This window comes from Fusarium odoratissimum (genome assembly GCF_000260195.1).
Source record: "Fusarium odoratissimum NRRL 54006 unplaced genomic scaffold supercont1.5, whole genome shotgun sequence".
NCBI classification, from domain to species: Eukaryota; Fungi; Ascomycota; class Sordariomycetes; order Hypocreales; family Nectriaceae; genus Fusarium; species Fusarium odoratissimum.
Window position 1 is genome coordinate 576,722 of NW_022158691.1, and position 21,061 is coordinate 597,782.

The window sequence follows — 21,061 nt, forward strand, 5'->3', positions numbered from 1 at the left end:
CATGAAAAAAAGCCAAGACGTAAAACAATCCACAATAAGAGGCAGGCTGCACGTCCATTGTTGGTGCTGTCGTTGCAGGGATTGATTATGTCCTTCTTGTTCTAGATAATTCTTACGAGACGAGCGAGAGATGGTTTTGATAGACCGACGCGTTATGTAAAACATGTCAAGATGGAGGCGTTGTCAACGTGACGTGTATCTCAGGCTCATGATTGGTTGTGTGGGAGATATAGGAGGGGCAGAAGGGGGGCTTTAGATAAGTGCTGATGCATATTGAAGCTCCAGATTATGGATATAATAGCTTTCAGAGAAATGGGGTCTTCGAAAGCCATGAAGATATTGAAGCTCCGAAAAGAGGAGAAGAAAGAGGGCTGGAAAGAGATCATAGTTGTCTCAGCTGTCAATGCCAAACAGGCCTAGACATACAAAGTTTACCTAGAGGAAGATCATGATGGAAGTTAGTTGCTAGGTCCAGGGAGTTGCTCTTTTGCTCCTCTGATGGCTGCACAAGATTGGATCCTGGCCCCTGGTTTCTCGATCGCCTGCAGCGGTTTTGCAGGAAAACGACATCAAATCCCGGGTGAGCCAATAAGGCTTGGTCTTGGTTATCGACTTGCCTGTCTCGGGATAACGCGAACTTTTGACCAGCTGGGGTCTTTGTTCTTTTTTTCTAGACTTTTTCCTACGGTGCCATTGAAAATTCTGACGATGTTGTAGGCGATGCTACTATATTCAATGGGCTGGGAACTTGTAGTAGAATAGGCAGGTGATTGTTATATACGGTGAAGATGGGAGGCGGAAGACTGAATGCCATTCCTGTAAACCTCCTTGGCATATGGACTAACGCAAACGAAACGGGACTGATCTCGATTGGAATGGCTCTGCTGTGTACTGTGTCATCTCCTAAGTCGAAGAAAGTTACTCTTGATTTCCGATACGTAAGGTATTACATTGACAATCCGTCACCTGACAATTGGTGTGTGCTACGCCTCCTAGAGGATGGCAGAAAACGTAAGACTTTGACCCCAAGTGATAAAATTACTGTGGCAGATTTACTACGATATCTTAGTAAGTTCAGTGTTCAGTAGGCTCTCTGATCAGTTTATTTTTACATCCCGACCTAGAGTCCTAAGTCTTTTGACCCTCCAATGTTCATGTTGATTTCTAACATCAACGTGTTAATGCTAGTCGTTGGACACAGATGACAGAGAAAATAACGACAACGCTCATGACCGTCCCTGATAGCCTTTGAGCCTATCACATCTGTTCCATCTTTACCGACATCTTTGTTTCACCCCCAGAACAGCCATCACAGCCTGTCTTATTCGCTAGGGACAGTAGGTACTATTCAGGTACAGTACGGAGTACTCGGCGTCTCCCTTCCCCTCAACAGGGAATAAGAAAAGCTTTTACCCCAGGTCTCTGTTAGCTGAGCACGTTTTGCCCTGACCAATTGAGGCTGGAGACTCCATTGAACTGGCTCTGCACTGGCCTCTCCCGGCCGAGATTGCTTTGTCTCTGGCTTCGAGTGATCATCCCCCGCATTGAGTTCCACTGCCGAGTCTTTATCTACAAGGGTACGTACCTGCCTGGACAATCACGCACAGGGCACTCGAATCAAAACCCTTGTGTCCGGCGTCCTGGGTCATGTTCTTAGACTAATATATACAAGCTACTCACCGAACCCAGCGGCCCAGAAGAACTCCAAAAAGGTCGTCCATCCCCCCAGTCCGCTTCTCTTCGGCCCACGCTTTCTTGTCTTCCCTCGCCGAACCGCCGCAAACCGAAACGCGGCATCATATTCTATCAGCCTTGTCGTTTTATTTATCGCCATTGAATAAGAGCCTCGCCCGCTTTTGAGCTAACCTGCCTGCTTCAAGCACGGCGACGTCGTCGTCGACGCCTGCGCTGGGCGTCTTATCGAGCCCCAGCACCTCCATTTCCAGCTCGGCATCCCGATCGCCAAGGAACATCAACGAAACCTCATCCAAATTCCTCTCAGCCATTGATAATGGCCCCGTATCAACCGGCTTCCGGGGCCTCAGACTCGAGTCCCGCCGCATCGATCAATAACGCACAAGGTTCAGCACAGCAGACGCCTGGCGGAAACGCAAACCAAGCACCTCAACACAAGCGCGTATATCAAGCCTGTATCCCTTGTCGGCGGCGCAAAGTGCGATGCGATCTTGGCAGTGTTGACAACCCCCACGATCCTCCATGTGTGCGTTGTCGTCGCGAGAGCAAAGATTGCTATTTCAGTGCCACTCGTCGCAAGCGCAAGACGGATGACGATGGAAGTGATCAGGATGATTACATCACGAGAAATGGTCGCAAACGAACTAATAGAAATGCGAGCCCTCCGCCATTCATCGAACGCAGGTCCTACAGCAATGTTCCCTTGACTCCGGGAGGTTCCCGAGGACAGTCCCAGCCACTCCGTCGTCCTGATGGCAACAGGGCTGGCCGCGGGAGGGATGAGTGGGGAGGGGAAGGTGATGCCAACCAGACTCTTGAGAACATCGAAGCTCAGACGGTTATGCGGCGAGGCGTATTTGGTCCCCAGGATGCACTGGACCTGTTGTATAAAGCTGCAACGGATAGGTATGATCTGCGCTTACTCGATCCTCAATCAAATCCAGGCTCAATGCTAACTCCTAACAGTCCCGCCGTCGACCGTGAACGCCGAGAAAGCACTTCATCTGCCCATCCTGCGCCCCCTCGCCCCCCACCTGAGGATACTGGTCCTTATGGCTATGTCCCCAGATCAACTTCCAAACCACCAAAGACGGAACAGCCCATTGACCCTGAGCTTTCACGCCCTGAGCTTAGCTCGCAGCCAGGGTATGCTGAAGCGATCAAGGCCTGGCAACGCTTCCGGTTCGTTCGTGCTGGTTGGTTCACAGCCCTCGAGGCTATCGAATACATTGACTAGTAAGACCACCTTTAATCCCTGTGACAGAATCAGTTTGCTAATTCTTCTAACAGTTACTACAAATATTTGTCTCCCCTGACACCTATATCGCCGCCCACCTTCAGCAACCCTGCATCTCATGTCACTTTACTTTACGAAGAGCCTATTCTGACCGTTACGCTTCTGACGATCGCCTCGCGATACCGCCAAATGCCCGGTACCGGTGGTCATTGCCGATCCCACGCAATTCACGAGCAACTATGGATGTATCTGCGGGGAATGATCGAGCGATGCTTATGGGGACAAGAAGCCTTTGGTGGTGGCTTTTGCGTGCCACCAAGCACCAGTGCCATTTTTGACGAGTCTCAAACGAGCAGTACGGCACCTTGGCGTGGACTACGCAAGGGCAGTTTGCGAACCCTCGGAACAATTGAGTCGCTGATGATCCTGACCGAGTGGCATCCCCGCGCTCTGCACTTCCCGCCCACCGAGGCTACCGACGAACTAGTTCTTCCTATGGAAGCCAGCTTCCAAGCTATCACAGCTGCCGATGAGGACCCAAGTAAGACTTTGGGTACTGGTTTCGGCGGCAAGAGGATTGAGAGCTGGCTCGAGCCGGCATGGAGAAGTGACCGGATGTGTTGGATGTTGCTCAGCACTGCAAATGGACTGGCCTATGAGCTGGGTGTCTTTGATGATATCGATGAGCTACTGAGAGACGATGCTATTACTCGCCCAGAGTATCAAGAAGAATCATACAGGCAGAGAGCTTTCCGAATTAAACGTCTATTGCTTATCTATACTACACAACTGGCAGGTCGTCTCGGCTGGACCAACATGGCTCCAGCTCATCTCAGGAGAAGCGATCCTGCTCTGGCTCGATTCCGGCCCACGTCGGTGGATGGAACAACTCCTGGGACGAACCCTTCTTCGTTGTCTAACCACTTCAACTATGTCCCCGACCTAGAACTGGATGATCAAATTATTCATTGCTGGGCCGGCATCAGCAATGCTATGGAGATGGGTAACGAAAAGATTTTCCGTTCACGGAAGTATACCACACAAATCATCCAGAACGGGAAGTACATAAGCATCCTCAAGGAGTTTGAGCCTCTTCTCCGCGATTGGTGGAGAGAATTCGAGCTGTTCCGTCTGCCCGAGTTTATCAGACATATTCTGACGATCGAGTATCAATATGTGCGCATCTACATCAACTCTCTTTCGCTTCAAGCCGTTGTCGAACGCTGCACCAACCAAGCCGGGGCGACAGCCAACTCGGGACACCATGGAGCATCAGCTGTGAATGGTCACCCGCAGTTGTCGCCCCAGACTATGATCAATTATGGGAAGCTTCCTCTGGGTCAACTTGGTGGTTTCACTGCCCACGATCAGGAGTATATTCGTGAAGTAGTTGAGGGAAGTCGAAACCTTCTTCGCACAGTCGTCGAGGGTTTACTACCCGGCGACTATCTCAAGCATGCTCCTGTGCGAACATATTTCCGCATCATTAGTGGTGCCATGTTCCTGCTCAAGACCTTTGCTCTCGGTGCCCCGAGATCAGACGTCAGAATGAGCATCGAATTAATGGACGCAACTGTTGAGGCGCTCCGAAACTGCGTCGTGGACGACGTCCATCTGGGAATCCGTTTTGCAGACCTTCTCGAGTCTCTGACGAGCCGCCTCCGCAACCGATTCATCCAGGCTCCCACTATGCAGCAGGCTTCTGGCAGGGGACAAAGTCCCGTTCCAGATGGCCAGACCCAGGATGGTGACAGTGTTGCTGCGAATGGCGACGGTAATGCCAACTGGGTCGGTGGTCATGCTCAGAGACTCCGAGATGGGCTCAGCGGAAACGGTAAGCATCCTGTACAAAGGGGTGTTGATATCAATACTGACGACCCTAATTCAGCACCAGCTCAGGCCCCTACTCACGAGGCCAACAATATTTCAGCGACGCCATTCGATCTATCAACCCAGAACTTCCCCTATCCTGGGCAGGGCTCGATGGGTCCATCTACACCTACCGTTGTGGACAATGCGGTTGCCAATATGGATGTCAGCCTCTTTGAAGACTGGAACCACCAAGGCAACGAGATGTGGTATCTGCCTCCTGGCCCAGCTTTCTTCCAAAACGTGGAGAATCCTTCCGTTGCCATGGGACCTGAGGGTGTCAATGTTGGTGGTCTCGATCTTCTCGAGTATATGGCCATGGATCCCTCTCAATTCCCAGGGTTGGATCCGTCTTCTGGTCCACCAACAAGCCACGCGTAGATCGGGCGAAGCTTCACCTCACCGTCATGCAATAGGAGGTTCTCGATGCTTATGCCTTCTCGCATCGTCGGTTGCAAGGAGACTGGCCAAAGGCCCCTTCTCTATCTTAACCAACATCTATTACGCTTTTTTGATATGTCTTGTCGAGAGTATGACTATGGAAGATTGAAGTCTTCGACGGCGTAGCAGAGATTTGGAAATCAACAGTATCAGCCGAATGCAAGGATTATTGTGGCTTTGTGACAGCAAATACTTCACAACAGGAAGAGTGGGGGAAATTCATGCAGAACGGCGGAAATCAGGAAACAAAAGACGAAAATTAAAGGAGGGATTTTGCATATTGAGCGACAGACCAAAAGGTACATGCGATGGGCTTGTGATTGAAGTTGAGGACTGCAATGATTGGGGGTTATTGCATTTTGATAGTCTTACGAAACAGAAAAGTATAGCACAAAAAGTTGAAAAGATCCAATAGACTAATGTCGAAAGACTAGACAACTCTCATCGTGATGATTTACGCCTGTGACTGAGATACGTCCTGAATGAAGCAAGCCGCTGCTTTGCATGGTCGGATAATGATGGGACTTGGAATAGCTCATGTTTCTTTCTACACTGGTCTGGCCCATTTTCGACTAACCTCCTTCTCTCCATCCCTAACAAAATCAGAATAACCTCCACCGCCTATCCAACCTCCCCCTTCCCCTCCCTTTTGCATTGATGAATGTCCTCGCGTGACGAGGAGAACCGACAGACTATGCGGGTAAAAATAGCGAGCAACAGGTGTCAAGAAGAAGAAGACAAACAAGGCTCGTATGTGTGAAATAGAAATGGGTACAAAAAAAAAGAGAGAAAGAAAGCCGTTGGGGCTACTCGATGAAAGGGGAAAGTGTGTGGTATCATGCGTACATAGTTGAACATGTGAAGAGAACACAAATAGAAAATTATGTGAAAGGCTCTAGAGATGAGCGTGTTTAAAAGGGAATATACAACGTCTGGTAGGAACGTCGAGGAAGGTGAGAATCCTCGACATAAAGTGTAGAAAGAAACATCTGGCGGTTTATCAGACACTCAAGCCGGTAGTATACACTCTGAAGCCAAGATGTAGATGGGTGGGGTGTCGTAAGGCCGTTAACGTATCGCAAGACGTGGAAGGCGGTTTGTGGCGGGCGGCAAGATGATTGCCATCTATATGTAACAGAGAAAATGGACGAATGGGTGCGAACATGTGGCTCGCGTTTGATGGTACCGTAGACTCGTCTCAGACGCTGCGGCAAAGATCTGGGCATCAAATCACAGACTGAATGAGGTAGCGTGTCTGGCGTGGGCCTCTTGAAGGACTGTTTCAGTTGTTAGCATATGTTATAAACCCACGCAAATCGGCGACACTTACTGTCAAGAATGCCCATCTGTCCGGAACGGTCCATGCACGCCAGTTGCACGCTACTACCGTCAACCAAGTCTAGGACAACGCTGTTGGGCAACTCCTGGACCTCGACATCAGGGATGTAGGGAGATCGGAAGTCACTCATGTGGTAGCGCTTCGTACCTTGAGCGGTGCGGCTGCTCTGAGCCGGGAGAGCGCTCAAAATGAGGAAACCCTGAGAGTCCAAACACATGTTACGTCGCTTCCAGAGAAGGTTGTCAGGAAACTGCACATTGACATCGCCCATGTAGGACACGATGGAGGGGGGGCCGGCAGTAGTCGCAGGTCGAACAGGCTCTGCCATCTCCTCGTGCACAGTTGGCGAGAGGATTGTAGGGGGCGTAGTCTTGCCACGTGAACTGGAAAGGGATGAGAGACGACGCATGAATCGACCAGCCCTTGACTTCTTCTTCTCACTGTTTGACTTAGTTTCGTCGCCAGAGGCTGAGCTCTCAGTAGTAGCTGTAGGGGACAGTACGTTGTCCCTGTCGCGGCTGATGGATGACCGTCGGCTGCTGATTGAAAGCCGCTTGCCCTGGTGAGTTGAAGGAGGGCGGGTGGGAGACTGTGAACCCTTGGCACCACCTGCATCAGACGATGGCGAAGTAAGAGACTTGCGGCGGTCGTTAATGAAATCCTTCACGACACTTAGGGAAGACCGTCGAGAGTTGTCTTCCTTATCTCGACTCTTCGACTCTGATCGACGGCCTTCCTTAGACATACGACGCTCAAGAATGGTCTCCTTAGAATGCTCAAGCGCTGCAGGGGTCCATACTGGTGAGGCCTTCTGGTGGTCTACCAAGAGAGGAGACTCCTTAAGTTCCACTGGGTTGAACTCTGATGGATCCTTTGGTGGTTCGAGTGATTTCGCTGCGTTCTGGCTCGGATCTCGTACTATTCTAGCAGTGACCGAGATTGACTCAGGCGAGCCGCCGTTCTCTTGCGCATGTGATTCAAACTTAGACAAGCGACTGGCAACCGAGTTCGAGCGCTCCCTGTGAGATTTTCTAGCTCTATCAGGTGACTCGTCTCGAGAACCAGATCGTGAAGGTGGTGTTCGCAGATTTTGGCGGTTGAAAGAGCTAGCTCGATCCGCAATAGATGGAGATCGAGTGGGCTCGCGACTTCTTCGCACAGAGAAGAATGCCGAAGATGGTCTCTCTCGGCTTGAGGGAGTAGGTGTAGGACTGAGAGTACTCTCACCAGTGCTGGCTGAGAGCTTTTCAAGAGCCTTGATACGTTGCGAGATACTTGATCCCACAGTAGACTTCCTAGTCAGGCTGGGTCCATTAGGCTGTTGGGCAACTTTGTGCAAGTAAGCAGCTCCTGAGCTTACAGATCGTGCTGAGCTTGTGGTGACATCGCCAGGGGCAAGAAGCTTGCCATGGACAGGGTTCGAGACGGTGCGAACGATGGTCGGAGATCGTTCGCCCTTCGTTGGGCTAGGGAAAACTGGAGTGACAGGGCTCTTAGCAACAGTCATCGGTTTCGCCTCATGAAGAGTCGCGCTATGCAGCTCCTCCATCAAGTCCTCATCGTCAGAAAGACGGTCCTTGTCTTCGGCAAAGTCCGTTTTGATAGGCTCGATATTGGTCTTGCGCTTGTGCTGCTTTGTTTCGGGCAGCTCCTCATTATTTTCCTCCTCCTCATCCTTTTCTGTTACGATGATGGGGCTATTCTCGCGAGTACTTCGGTTAGGGGAATTAGAGGCTGGACTTGGTTCCGTCTTCAGGTCCTGAGTCGAGAACTTCGACTTAAGGATCTTGGATGTGCCAATGATGGGGGATAGCGGCTCGTCCACTTTGCTGATGTTGGCCGAAACCTCAGTTGTCTCTAATGTGTCAGGAGTATGGTCCGCTGTGGGCTGGCTGCTAGTAACAGAGACTGCTGTTTCCAGAGCAGAAATGTTGGTGTCAGTCTCTGGTAAAGGCTCTGGCGTTGTATCCTCAATCTTCTCCTCGTCCTTGCTTGGAAGGGAGTCAATCACCGGCGTCAACTCTTCAGCGGTAGCAATTTCTTCACTTGTTTGCGTATTAGAAGCTTCGACATTTTCAACCTTCTCATCTTCGTCCAGATCATGTTCATCTTCGTTCTTTGGGTGCAGGGTTTCGTCCGTTGATTCTGAAAGCGAAGATGCCTTGGTAGATATCTCTGGTTCGGAAGATGCAATGACTGGGCTATCAGGGTGAGAATCGGTCTGAGCAAGATCGGAAGTTTGATCATTATTCATGGACGCGGAAGACGCATCCAATCCAATACCTGAGTCGGCATTTGAGATGGATGGGTGGTCGGATTCCGTTTCGTGTTGAGTTTCATGATCCTCTGCTCGGTCTGTAGATGAATCGCCATCGCTAGGTCCGGGGGATTCGAGAGGAGGTGACGGAGCACCTGCCACCTCGGCTGCCATATTCGCCTTCTTTTTCTCTCGGAGCTTCATAGCCTTCATTAATCTCGCCTTTTCCGGTGAAATGGTCGGTTTGGCGGGTGGAGGCATAGGCAAAACAGGAGAGCCAGGGATAGATACTCCAGAGCTTGTTGCGGGGCGGGTGAGTTCTGTATGCACAATTTGTAGTCCATCCTGTTCAGTCACTGTGTCTTTGTCCTCGACAGAAGCATCCTCGGCGGTGGCGGGGCCGTCCCTATTCTTCTCTTTTTTAGAGCCCTTGCCAAACAACTTAAAACCGGAAGGCATCTGAGAAACAGGGCGATATGCGCCGGCAGTGCGTGGTCTTCCGTTTGTATCAAGCGAGGGGCGCGGTCCAAGCTTCACTTTAGGCTTTCCGTAGTTGTATGATGAATAGGAATACAAGTCGGGTCGGCCTGATTGCGATGACATTCGCGGCTGTGCTTCTGATTGAGAAGGAGAAACGGGCCTGTCATCAGCGCCAACGAAGTTGGGTACCTCAGATGTTGAAGCGTCAGTGAATTTGCTATGCTCTGGAGATGCGGCAAGCTCTGAGTTTAGCGTGACTGTCTCCGTAGGCAAGACAGTGTCATGACTTGTCTTGGCTGTCTTAGGTCGAATGTCACCGTCTTCGTTGTCCTCGGCAACTGATTGGCGTTTTGTGGCGCGTTGTTGCTGCTCCTCTTCCTCCTCCTCTGCGATCTCCATCAATCGTCTTCGGCGTAACGAGCTTGAGGATGATGAATTTGACCCAGAAGCGGCATGCAGAGAGCACGCGGCCGATAGTTTCGTATCCTTGAGTTCCTTGGCTTCGGTAATTTCGAAAATGGTATCGTAGGGTGAGAATCGGTCGCAGACGGCGTTAAAGTGAACAGCTACTCTCGCTGTATATCGAAAACGTGTCAGTGTGTCAAGCCGCGAACGGACATGTCTAGGCGGGGGGAGAAAATGGGGACGGACCTTGAATGAGACGAGAGCAATCTTCAGGCAGATACTTAATTACCACGTTCCTTCTTCGATATCTCAAGAAACCGTAGAGAGGGCTCGTTTCCTCGTATCCAGCGACATTATTGCGCACTTCGACCACGCCGCCGGAGCCGCGACCTAACAATTCGACTTCATCGCGACTCGCATACTTGAGGAGGAACCTGAATATTTAGCTGACCGTTCATTTCCAGCATATTAGAACGATTGTTAAACGTACCATCCTCCCGGTTCGGCGACAGCGGCCTCGTGGGCTTCCTGAACCTTTGGATCGTCCAACCCATTCAACGACATGGTGTCTCCGTTACAAGTAGATCAAAGAGAGACAAAGCAGGAGAAAAGAGCGGGAGCTGGAAAGGCTAAGTTGACGCCGCCGACATGCAAAGTCGAAAAATTAATTGATAGAAAGGAGATAAAGGAAAGGCAAGCAGAAGCACAAAAGCAGCTGCAAATGGGTCGAGCAAAGATGCTCCAGGTCGGTCGAGATTCGAAAAGACGAGATTCGAGGACGAAGTCGGAAAGGCAAAGGCGAAAGGGAAAGAAAGAGAACAACTAGAAATGAAGCTCTCCCGAAAGACGGGGGAATCTGCCAAATCAGTCGAGAGGGTAGTAGAGCTAGTCCACTCCAGTATAATTCGGGGTCGTTTCGAGTCGAGATGCCTGGCGACTGGATGAGGTTTGGCGGGTGGGAATTGGTGGGTGGGTTCCTTTACCTTAGCACCTGCGGGTCAAGGGGCGGGCAGCACCAGATTTCAGGGGCAAGGCTGTCCAGTTGACATGGATCTCGGTATATCTAATAAGATAATAACCATGAACCCAATAAGTAGAATTGTGTTGGCCTATTGCCAGTTTGCGTTGTTTGTTTGTCTTTTGTGTATCTGCCAAGTTTATCCAATAATCACTGGGAAGAACGAAAGTTTCACTCTCCAACTTTGGTTCTGTTTCTTCCAAAAACACGTTTTCTGTAGAGGACCGTTGCAAGTCCCCCCCAGGTTGAGGTGTCGATCAATCGATGGGTAGAGTTATTAAACTCAGCAGCAGCAAATAAGGTTGGGCAACGCACAACAGGTGCTTTTTCACATCATGGGCCGAGACATATACTCAAACAAAAGAAGAAGAAAAGCATGGCACCACTCGAAAAGAAAGAAAAAGGAAAAGAATCTGGCACGCCAACGCCTCATAAATCATCCCAATTATGACATAAATAAAATGTCAATCAATTACTCCAATGTTGACCATTAGAGTGCAAATTGCGCGCCAGCCAAAAAGGGAGTCTCGCGCTGGAATGAATGATGAATAGCGTCTTGGGTTCCCGTCAGGGATCGGGTATACCAAGACAACCAACCCAATCCAGAACTAACTAGTAGGCCATCACACAAAGTTACAAAACACAAGGCGATACAGTGCTGCTGAGCGACGACTTAGGGTTGGCTGCATGACAGAACCAAGAAATTTTGACGAGACAGTAAACATCAACTCAAAGTAGCTTGTACATAGACGAAAAGAGCTGTGTCATGAAACGAAACGACGACAACTAGACGAGATGACGATTTAGCCTCATCTCTCTTGTCGCCTCGTACGAAGTACACATATGTTAACATAGGTATCTTATGTATGAAGACATAGTTATGATGCAAAACAGCCAGCCAGACAAGAAAAGAGATCATCATGACTCGCAGAGTTCAATACTCGTCCTCTATCAAAATCAATCTAAGTTTGATCCAGAGTTCCAATTCTGGTAGATCAAAGCCACCCACTCCAGCAACAAAGTAACCTCCTCTCCCGCCCCGGCTTCTCCACCCCCAATCTAAGTTAACAAGGTAAACACATTTTGGCGTTGGTTTTACCGACTCCGGAACGTTTGGAAGCAGAACCCGTCGCCTTGTCAACATACGTCAGTGTCAGAGTACAACCGTTGGCACGCGACATTCTGCGACGGAGTCGTCTACGCTGAACGATATTATGAGCTGCAGGAGATTGTTTGGTTGGTCCCAATTACGACTGTCTGCAACATAGCGGGTGACGCTGTAATTGCCAATCACTTGCAGTCAATAGAATGGAGCTTGACGCCAAACTAGCGATTCAGTATCCGTACCAGTCTATCCCTTGACTAGAAGGATGGAAGCTCAGTCGAAGCATCCTAGAACAAATAGTGGGATCCATACCTACTTTAATCAAAGTATTCAACACGAGCCGCTTCGGCTGTACAAGCCTGACAAGATTGTACATCAACGTTACAACACGGATATAGAGAGGCATAGCTGGCTTATGGCAGTAGATGGCAATGCATATATAACCTAGCAACAAGTATCAGATACAAAGAATGAACTCGAAAGATCGACTCTTGTTCCAAGTCGTAATCATGATATTATCAATACACCATTGTACTGCATCAGCAGTGTCACCCCTCCTTTCGCATGTACGAGGGCGCTCCTCAGCTAACCTATAGAAACAACTCAAGGCTGATCAAGCTCCTTTCAGCTCTGTGTAAACCTACTCAAGACATGAATCCCATCACAGCACCTTGCATGCACATCATATCACCGCACTTTACAAGCCTTGATCCAAGGAGATGGGGAATGGTCCAGGTGGAGAGACGAACAACCCGCTAGATCCGTATCCCGTTCTCACTGAATGATGAAGCTCTTGCTCTGAGACCAAATAAGTAGTCTGGGGTGTGTCCATAGTGCCTCATGTCTACCCAGTGTATTTGAACTATGCCTGCCCAGCGGGCTTCTCTTCCGCTGGCTTGTCTGCGGCTGGCTTATCCTTGCGGGCCTCTTCAACAGCGGCCTTATTCAATATAGGGACCTCATCCGATTTTGGATCTGCAACATGAGGAGGCTCCTCTGTAACCACTTCATCCAGTGAAGTTGGCACAAAATTCCCTTCCTGAACAGCTATAGGGGGTTCGGATTGGGGCGCGTTGCTAGTCGCTGATACACCGACGGCGGGCGTGCTACCGTCTGCAATCTTTTGTTTAGTCTCGCTGACAATCTTGTCTGCCTCACTGACCTGGGACGCTGCACCTTCCACCTCGACTGCAGCCTCCTTGTTCTGGTCCAGTCGGACGACCATGCAGGACAGGTTGTCAGTGCTGAAGCGGTTTAGTGCATAGTCAACAAGCTGCTTTGAGGCCGATATGGGATCCTCAACATTGCGCACGAGATCAACCGCTTCCTGGTCACTACATACGTCCCAAATCTGTGGTTGTTAGTATCTCGTGGTTTGCACTTGCATTTGAGGCTCAACTTACTCCGTCGCAAGCAATGATAATGAACTCGTCACTATCAGCCTGAATGACCGTCTCGGTGGTATAGGGGTGACCCGTGACAAGCTTCTTCATGTAGGCATCACCAAGAGCCCGGGTTACAGCCAGAACGCCGTTGACGCGGTTATTTAGAATCAGGCCTCCGGCGGCGGCGATTCTTTTACCCTCGACTTCGTCACTGCCCTTGTGGTCGTAAGAAAGTCTCAGGGCCTTTCCACCTCGGCAAAGAATGATGCGGGCATCACCAACATTTGCGGTATACAGTACCCTCTGTCGTCCGCTACCCTTTCCTTTTGAATTTGTAGCTTTGGTTGCCTCGTCATTCGAAGCTCCATCTTTTGCTTTATCCATTTCAACAGGCTCTTCCGGCCTAGCGGACTTAATGGCTGATCGATCATTCGACGCTCGATCCTCCCAGCGTAAGACTGCAACAGCTGCAGTGCAACCACTGTTCTTTAGGGGCAGCTTTTCCAACTGTGCATCAGCGGCCGTGAAGGCCTGGTCTAAGACTTCAGGAATCAGAGCGTTGGGGTTCTTGCGTATGATGTCCTCAAGAATGAGGTGCAGCTTTTTGCCACACCAGTCGGCTGCAAATGTACCAGCATGTCCGTCGAAGATAGCAAAATAACCATTGTCTGACTCAACCATGTCGGAGGAAACTGATTCCCGATCCTCACCTTCAGGCTTATCCTTTAAAGACACGTCGTTTAAGGCTGGGGTCTGCACAAAATTATAGAGAAAGGCATGAGTGTCTTCCATAGTGCGACGGCATTTCTTGTTCCTATCTTCCCAAACACCAACGCGAAACGTAGACTTGGGACCCGGCATGGATTCTCCAGCAGAGTTATTATGTTGACCCTGGGGGACTGCAAGAGCGGGATCCTGTTTGCCAAGCTTCTGGAGAGGTGTCTGGGAGCTCACTTCAGAGCCCCCACTGCGACTGCTCTGGGAGAAGTTGAGCGAGTTTTTGGCGGACGCAAGAAGACTGCTAGCCCGACTACTGACGCTGCTACTTCTGCGTTTCTTGTCGGTCGATCCACCGGTATCCTGTCGAGTGGGAGGGCTGCCATTTCCACTGCGCTTTTCACCGCTTGCAGCCTGATCAGTTGTCTTAATTGGAGCCGGAGCGCTGGGGCCTGGGCCAGGTTCGGGAGAAGGGGATTTATCGGATTTTGAATCGCTCTCGGATTTGTTGCCCGCTGAGTTGTTGGAACTGCCGCCAAACATTCTATTCAGCAGACTTCCTCCAGTCGAGGAGAGACTGCGACGCTTGTTGCTCGCCAGCTTGTGTTAGGGACAAGAGAATACTAGGTGGTGTTGCGCAGAGAGGGAACGTCAGCACTGTTGATGCTGTGGAAGGCTGAAGCTCGGTATCGGTTCTATCGTCGTCGGAGTAGGGCTTTGTAGAATCGCTACACGCGAACGTTGCGGTAGCTGTGGAAGTATACCGTCGTGGTAAGGGTAGGGGGCGGGGTGCTGGTCGAGACCAGCTTGGCGTGTTTAATTCGTCAGCGCAAGGCGGACCTGTAAGAGTTAGAGAGGATGAACCGAGAGCATCATTCTATGTCGCCAAGGATGATAAATAAACGAGAATAGGAATAGAGCAATGAGTGCGTGCAGGTCGTAAGGAAAACGTTGATGATGTAGCTAAGCGCGCGGACTGATAAGTTTGACTTCTGTCGTCACCCCAGTGATAGTTGTTGGAGATGACCACAGTTCACACCATTGGGACTATCGGACGGCGGGGACAGGGCCGTACTTAAACTCGATGCAGCACCAATGAACCGTGCCAACCGTTGGCTGTGAGGTCGAGGCATGATGCTGAGCGCATCGTAATTCAAGAAACGTGACGTAGACGCCACAAGGGAAGCGGCTGCGCTGGCGGGGAATAGGTAATCATATAGATCTGATAATCCACGAGTCCAATAAACAGGATCATATTGCGGCTGGAGCTAAGAACAGAGGGAACACATGTGTCGAAGTAACTTAATAGTTCTTCCAATAAAGCAGTGCAATAAGTTGAAGTGAGCAGCAAACGAACGTACCTGGCGCTGAGTGTGGAAAGACTATTTCAACACTGGAGAGTTGAACTGGAAAGTATTCAGAGGACAGAGAGGGACGTCCTGCAAGTTAAGCGGATCAAGTTAAGGCTTAATACAAGCCAGTGAGTCTACAGAAAGTCGTGTCGTAGTTGATGAAGAGTTGGCAAGGTTGCTTTAGGACGTTTCGTTGGATGAATTAGCTGGGCTAATAAAGTACTGGAACCAGAGGTGAATGGATGGAGTGGAGGGCGGAGCTACCTGACGCACTGCAGCTGGGGATTGGTGAGCGTCAGTGGGGGCGGGGGGCTGCGCTTAAGCTGGACGTGCCTCAAGATCTGATTGTGCGCTGTGTCTGGCTGTTGGCCACTGACGTATCCACGGGCGAGTGACGTTTACTGGCTCACGACCGCGCTGTTTAGCGCTGTGCAGGCAAATGGATCTTGGGCAAATTTGCGATTCTCGGCTTTGGGTTTCAATAGAAATGGATGTGTCGATCTTAGCAATGAATCAGCTCTAGGAAACGCATATTAACTGGACCCTGATTTTGCGTGTTAGTTATTGACACGTTTGATATGTGTTTCCAACAATAAGTCGGTGCGAGGGAAGCCATCCTCGCCCCGAGACATCCGAAACTAGCATCTAAATAATCCCACAATCGCTCTGCCGTCAGTCAGATGAAGCTAACAGGCTCGGGGTTAATTTTTCCTAAGATCAAATCCGTTCTCATACGGCCAGCTTCTTTTCCCCAAAGCCGTTGCCGGCTGTACACGTGGAGGTCTGGGACTGCCGTCAAAGCCATACTCAGATAGGTTGCCTGTTTATTGCAAATGATACCGTTTTGTGTGATCCAATAGATTCTACTTTACCCATCATCCAAATTGAGGATATTTATAATAGTGCGAGTATATCAACACAAACTGAAGTAGACGCAAATCGACTGACAAGTTGGTCAAGCGTTGCCCACGTTTTCAACAGGCCTGACAAGCAGCGAGTATTGTTTTCTATAAAGCACAGAAAAACTGCAAAGCTGATGATTTGTAAGACAATTCTCCAGACACCAATGCACCGGAACAAACATAGTACCATGAAGCTCCCTTCCTTCTTCCTATGGCCAAAGATCGATCATGACATCGGACATATGGCCATCTTCTGTGGGCTGAAGGGTCCGAATAATGGTAGCGTACCCTCATTTAAACTGATATGGCGGTTATCACTGAAACAAAACTCCTGAGGCTTCAAGGAAGCCCTGTCAGTTCGTCTATTTTCGCAGACTATCCAGTCTTGCTTGCAGGTCGTCGTCAACAGGGTCACCACCGCCGCCGCCGCCGCCTCCGCCACCAACCGCCTGAGCGATCTTACCCTCAGGTACCGCCGCAGTTCCCAGAGCGGTAGGTGTTTCACCGAGCTGTGACTGTATTAGCGACAAGGCTTGCGTAGCATCACTTTTATGACTTACTGCCTGGTTAAAGTCCACACCAATCTCTTCCAAGACTTGCTCTACCACCTCATCGCCTTCTTCTTCGATTCCCACATCCATAGCATCATCAATGGCATCGTCCATCATCTCTTGTCGTTGGTCCATGATATCGTTTTCGCGTTCAAACTCCATGGCGATTCGTTGAAGCTGGGGAAGATTCATCGATTTATTCATGCTTCCCAATGCCATGGTAGCGCCCTTCATAGCCTGCATCATTTGTTCGTTCGTTCTGTATGTCTGTGTCGAATTCGGTCAGCCTCTGGTCTACGCTCATATCCAATGTATGCAATTACCTGAAGGCGAAGCGAAATCTTTTGTAATTGACTGCGCATGCTGTAAAACTTTTCGACGTATCGTCTCGTGCGGACCAAATCCTTGGCCTGAATCTTGCAAGCTCCCATCTGTCCATTCTTGGCGCTCGTTTTGATTTGTTGAATAAGGGTCTTCTCTTGCTTCTCCAGCTTGACGCGCATCTGATCAAGTTCACGGATGGCCTTATCTAGCATGCGCTGGTTCTTGCGTAGACGCTCCGCGGGCGTCATGCGCTTTCCGAATGCCCATTCGAGGATCTATATCGTGAGCGAATTAGCCATCATGGGCGCGCCGCATTGTCGCACGACACCGCTGTTCTTACATTCATGATGTGCGGGGGTAGTGGTGGTTGACGGATGAAAGAGGGTAGGTCTTAGTAAAGAGAGGTCGAAGAGTCGGTATAGGGGAAGAGTCCTTGCGAATAGTAAATAAGTAGGAGGCAGAAATGCGCAAGGCAGCGAGAAGAGATCAAGCCTTGATCCAGATGCGTGGTAAGAGTCGATGGCCTGGTCGCGCTACGGATGTCCCGACACTACGTAATCGGACTGGGCCAACCTTGAAAGACCGCTTTGCTTGCACGATACGGCACGATAAGAGCCCGCTTGGTCCAAGCGCCAAAAGTCTCCAGATTTCGCCAATCAAATCGGGAATCGGTACGTAGCAAAAATCATGCAGAAATGGGTCGTTCGACTGACTTGTCAATGATTCTTATTCGCCTCTCCAACCGACCGCCATAATTACATCGGCATCACGGTTCCAAGGATATTTTCTTCCCCTCGCTTCTCATCCAAAATATGCCGCTCGAACTGCTAAGGACCGATTCAACATGAGCCAAGATTATTTCAGCGGTAACGGAAAGGGCAAGGCCCGACTGCACCAGGAACCCGATTCTGACGGTGACAACGATCATGGCCATTCCGACGCGCCCACCAGCAACCACTCTTCTCCGCCACCCACAAACTCGTCCTCTTCTCGGGTCCAATATATGACTGTCGGAAATGGTATGACATCTGAACATGCTGCCCGTCTCCAGAGCATGCTTGACGTCGACTCAGGCTACGGTGGAAGTATAGCTGGCGATGAGCGTTCCATGAGTTCCGCCGCAGCATGGGATATGGCAATGCATCACGACCGGCCTGCGTCGGGTGCTGTGCACCAGATGTGGTATAATGCTCACCGTGCTACCCTCGGTCGTTCCATCAACAAGGTGCTCGAACTGCTTCAAAATTTACAAGAAATGAATGCTTCCTGGCCCGCACATTATCCTTCCGTTCAACGAGCTCGCCGCGACTCCTCCGAACACTCCTCACGGCCCGCCTTTGCCCATGCCCACACGGGTATGGAAGGCAAAGGCTCATCCTCCTTCCGAAACCCTGGTTTAAGACGTGCCATGACGACAGTCGAAGACGGTTCCGCCGAATCGAGTCGAGCCGCTGAGAATCGATCCACACCCGAGCCCCGACTTGTTTCACCACAAATTGCTCAAGAGTTCTCTATTTTGAAGCTAGATCTCAAGCTCGGTGCTCTCCACCAGACCGAGCTTGTGCATTCATTGGAAAAGAGCTCCATTGCATCGCTCCTCGACGGCAAAATCAGTTCCAGCATCAAACATCTACTAGCTCTCCGTGAACGAATCGAGGATACTGCAAGCAAGGTTCTCATCACAGGCGATCTCAATGCTGGCAAGTCAACTTTCTGCAATGCTTTACTCCGTCGAAAGGTTCTTCCTGAGGATCAGCAGCCTTGCACTGCTATCTTTTGTGAGGTGCTTGATGCTAGGGAGAACTCTGGTGTGGAAGAGGTACATGCAGTGCATAAAAACGTGCCCTACGACCGAAACGATGAGTCGACCTACGATGTTTTCTCACTAAAGGAACTCGAGAACATCGTCATCGACAACGAGACTTACACTCAGTGCAAGATCTACGTCAAGGATAGCCGAAGCATTGACGAATCTCTCTTGAACAATGGCGTGGTGGATATTGCCTTGATCGACGCTCCTGGCCTTAACTCCGATACAACCAAAACGACTGCCATCTTTGCCCGGCAGGAGGAGATCGATGTGGTTGTGTTCGTGGTTTCCGCTGCCAATCACTTTACACAGTCTGCCAAGGAGTTTATTTGGGCTGCTGCTGCTGAGAAGGCATATATTTTTATTGTTGTTAACGGATTCGATGTTATCCGAGACAAAAAGCGATGTGAGAAGATGGTTCTTGACCAGGTTGCCGGTCTCAGTCCCCGAACCCACAAGGAGTCCTCCGAGCTTGTGCATTTCGTGTCCAGCAACGCCATCCCTGTCGGCCCCTCGCCTCCTGGCGGCCCTGGTGGCAGCGGTAGTTCAAGTGGAGGCAGTGGTGATCCTGGTGATGGTGATGACAAGGGTAAGGGTAAGGATCTTGACAAGGTGCGAGACTTCGAGGCTCTGGAGCAATCGCTGCGAAGATTCGTGCTTGAGAAGCGTGCACGATCGAAGCTTGCACCTGCTCGGACATATCTGCTCAACATCTTGAATGATGTCAACACTCTTGCAAATGTCAACCAGGAAGTTGCTCAATCGGAACTGGAGCGAGTGACCCAGGAGTTGAAAGAGCTTGAACCTCAGTTGGAATCCAGTCGAAGGGCAAAGACCGAAGTAAGCGAGTCGGTTGATGCCAACGTTGAGGAAACATGCAAGGACGTCTACGACTACACTCGAAACACTCTTAACTCGGCCATTCTCCGCTCTGGAAGCAGCCACTACGATGTACCCTACCCCGGTATCTGGAATGCTTTCCAATATGCAGAGGATCTCAAGGAAGCTATGCTGTCTCGCATTGCAGATTCTGTTTCGAACTGCGAAGAGTATGCTCGTAGAAAAACCGTGTATGGCGTCAATGCTATCAAGCAACTGGGTATCCTGCACGTTGGTGATGAGTTCCAGAACCTCCAATTCCGACCTGATGTTATGTTCCGACGCAAGCGAGATGCTCTTGCTCGCCAGGTCGATATTCCCACAGAACTGATCGACTTTGTCGACTGGACTACCTTGTTACAGCGACAGGAAAAGTTTGCTGGCACTGGTATGGCCCTTACAGTTGCCGGCGCCGTTGTACCCCGGATGATTGGTATGAACACGTGGATGGATCAGGCTATCACAGCAACTCGCATCTTGAGCAACGAGAACCTACGCCAGCTCATCATTCCTGGCATTCTCGTGGCTGGTAAGTGAACCATGTAACTTTCAAGAATGCCAAGTCACTAATTGTTAATAGCTGTTGCTGCCTCCGCCTATGTTCTGCAGCAGATTCCCAACTCTCTGCCTCCTCGCCTTGCTACAAAGATCTCGACTCAGCTTGCTGAGTTGGATTATGTTCACTCCAACTCCTCTCGTATCTCCTCTTCCGTTCGCAAGGTCCTCCGCATTCCCGCTGACAACCTTCGGGTCGGCCTTGACCAAAGCCTCAAGGACTTGAGCGCAAAGCGAGAGGAGACTATCAAGGTCAAGGGCGAGAGTGAGCGCGCCTCTCGTTATTTCCTCAACCTCATCCGCCAGAGCGATGGTGAGCGCGCCAGGGTCGAAGGTGTTGACCTTGAGACTCCGCCAGTTGGCATGCATTGATGATGAAGCTACGGAAACTTGGACGAACACGACTTGGATGTTTACCGATGGGGTTAACGTTAACGTTTCAGATTGAGACGACAACCAAAAAAGTACGGCGTTTATGGGCAGGGTCGTTTCCATATGTAATGCGATGGAAGAACACGAGATGCTCCTGATTTGGCTTTGATATCAACTTCTCTCCTCATACCTTGTTAGCGAGTCACAGCAGTATGAATTAACTATTGATGCTTCAACCGCTCGATAGCTGTTCGTGGGCGATGCAATACGCCTTGCTAGTAAACACAACTTCACTAGAGTAGACACTTTTCTAATAGCTTATGCCTAAATGATGACGTCGATATTCATACCGCATCCATTGGCCTTCT

General features: G+C 50.2%; 6 protein-coding genes across 10 annotated transcripts; 2 read left to right on the top strand and 4 right to left on the bottom strand.

The window, feature by feature from the left end:
• Positions 1-1,087: 1,087 nt before the first annotated feature.
• FOIG_04139 (uncharacterized protein) lies at positions 1,088-5,683 on the top strand. 2 transcript variants are annotated; one of them, XM_031202234.1, is made up of 5 exons: positions 1,088-1,577; positions 1,673-2,601; positions 2,662-2,931; positions 2,986-4,766; positions 4,821-5,683. In XM_031202234.1, the coding sequence occupies exons 2-5, from the start codon at positions 2,012-2,014 to the stop codon at positions 5,180-5,182; spliced, it is 3,003 nt and encodes a 1,000-aa protein (XP_031067681.1). In that variant the 5' UTR covers positions 1,088-1,577; positions 1,673-2,011; the 3' UTR covers positions 5,183-5,683. The 2 variants fall into 2 exon arrangements, with proteins under 2 accessions (XP_031067681.1, XP_031067680.1); XM_031202233.1 differs by having other exon boundaries at positions 2,986-5,683.
• Positions 1,821-2,006, bottom strand: FOIG_04140 (uncharacterized protein; the record flags this gene model as incomplete). Its single annotated transcript, XM_031202235.1, has 1 exon — positions 1,821-2,006. The coding sequence occupies one exon, from the start codon at positions 2,004-2,006 to the stop codon at positions 1,821-1,823; it is 186 nt and encodes a 61-aa protein (XP_031067682.1).
• A 316-nt stretch (positions 5,684-5,999) lies between the features above and the next one.
• On the bottom strand, positions 6,000-10,704 carry FOIG_04141 (uncharacterized protein). The gene is made up of 4 exons (XM_031202236.1): positions 10,214-10,704; positions 9,970-10,157; positions 6,573-9,893; positions 6,000-6,519 (listed from the first exon to the last, which is right to left on the bottom strand). Exons 1-4 carry the CDS (start codon positions 10,285-10,287, stop codon positions 6,473-6,475), a joined length of 3,630 nt encoding a protein of 1,209 aa, XP_031067683.1. The 5' UTR covers positions 10,288-10,704; the 3' UTR covers positions 6,000-6,472.
• Positions 10,705-12,283: 1,579 nt separating this feature from the next.
• On the bottom strand, positions 12,284-15,830 carry FOIG_04142 (protein phosphatase). Of its 2 annotated transcripts, XM_031202237.1 has the most exons (3): positions 15,310-15,830; positions 13,250-14,788; positions 12,284-13,197 (listed from the first exon to the last, which is right to left on the bottom strand). In XM_031202237.1, the coding sequence occupies exons 2-3, from the start codon at positions 14,489-14,491 to the stop codon at positions 12,709-12,711; spliced, it is 1,731 nt and encodes a 576-aa protein (XP_031067684.1). In that variant the 5' UTR covers positions 14,492-14,788; positions 15,310-15,830; the 3' UTR covers positions 12,284-12,708. The 2 variants fall into 2 exon arrangements, with proteins under 2 accessions (XP_031067684.1, XP_031067685.1); XM_031202238.1 differs by lacking the exon at positions 15,310-15,830 and having other exon boundaries at positions 13,250-15,118.
• A 245-nt stretch (positions 15,831-16,075) lies between these two features.
• On the bottom strand, positions 16,076-17,653 carry FOIG_04143 (uncharacterized protein). Of its 2 annotated transcripts, XM_031202239.1 has the most exons (4): positions 17,418-17,653; positions 17,077-17,352; positions 16,763-17,020; positions 16,076-16,711 (listed from the first exon to the last, which is right to left on the bottom strand). In XM_031202239.1, the coding sequence occupies exons 1-4, from the start codon at positions 17,421-17,423 to the stop codon at positions 16,565-16,567; spliced, it is 687 nt and encodes a 228-aa protein (XP_031067686.1). In that variant the 5' UTR covers positions 17,424-17,653; the 3' UTR covers positions 16,076-16,564. The 2 variants fall into 2 exon arrangements, with proteins under 2 accessions (XP_031067686.1, XP_031067687.1); XM_031202240.1 differs by having other exon boundaries at positions 17,077-17,653.
• Positions 17,654-17,775: 122 nt separating this feature from the next.
• On the top strand, positions 17,776-21,060 carry FOIG_04144 (mitofusin). 2 transcript variants are annotated; one of them, XM_031202242.1, is made up of 3 exons: positions 17,806-18,096; positions 18,151-20,295; positions 20,347-21,048. In XM_031202242.1, the coding sequence occupies exons 1-3, from the start codon at positions 17,922-17,924 to the stop codon at positions 20,691-20,693; spliced, it is 2,667 nt and encodes an 888-aa protein (XP_031067689.1). In that variant the 5' UTR covers positions 17,806-17,921; the 3' UTR covers positions 20,694-21,048. The 2 variants fall into 2 exon arrangements, with proteins under 2 accessions (XP_031067688.1, XP_031067689.1); XM_031202241.1 differs by having other exon boundaries at positions 17,776-20,295; positions 20,347-21,060.
• The last annotated feature ends 1 nt before the right edge of the window (position 21,061 follows it).

Coding starts and splice junctions, on each gene's coding strand:
- FOIG_04139 (XM_031202233.1), top strand. CDS start 2,012: ATGGCCCCGTATCAACCGGCTTCCGGGGCCTCAGACTCGAGTCCCGCC. Junction 2,602..2,661: donor TATAAAGCTGCAACGGATAG/GTATGATCTGCG, acceptor AACTCCTAACAG/TCCCGCCGTCGACCGTGAAC. Junction 2,932..2,985: donor GCTATCGAATACATTGACTA/GTAAGACCACCT, acceptor TTCTTCTAACAG/TTACTACAAATATTTGTCTC.
- FOIG_04141 (XM_031202236.1), bottom strand. CDS start 10,287: ATGTCGTTGAATGGGTTGGACGATCCAAAGGTTCAGGAAGCCCACGAG. Junction 10,158..10,213: donor GTCGCCGAACCGGGAGGATG/GTACGTTTAACA, acceptor CTAAATATTCAG/GTTCCTCCTCAAGTATGCGA. Junction 9,894..9,969: donor TTGCTCTCGTCTCATTCAAG/GTCCGTCCCCAT, acceptor TTCGATATACAG/CGAGAGTAGCTGTTCACTTT.
- FOIG_04142 (XM_031202237.1), bottom strand. CDS start 14,491: ATGTTTGGCGGCAGTTCCAACAACTCAGCGGGCAACAAATCCGAGAGC. Junction 13,198..13,249: donor TTATCATTGCTTGCGACGGA/GTAAGTTGAGCC, acceptor TAACAACCACAG/ATTTGGGACGTATGTAGTGA.
- FOIG_04143 (XM_031202239.1), bottom strand. Junction 17,021..17,076: donor AGATTTCGCTTCGCCTTCAG/GTAATTGCATAC, acceptor AATTCGACACAG/ACATACAGAACGAACGAACA. Junction 16,712..16,762: donor GTGTGGACTTTAACCAGGCA/GTAAGTCATAAA, acceptor ATACAGTCACAG/CTCGGTGAAACACCTACCGC.
- FOIG_04144 (XM_031202241.1), top strand. CDS start 17,922: ATGAGCCAAGATTATTTCAGCGGTAACGGAAAGGGCAAGGCCCGACTG. Junction 20,296..20,346: donor TCCTGGCATTCTCGTGGCTG/GTAAGTGAACCA, acceptor AATTGTTAATAG/CTGTTGCTGCCTCCGCCTAT.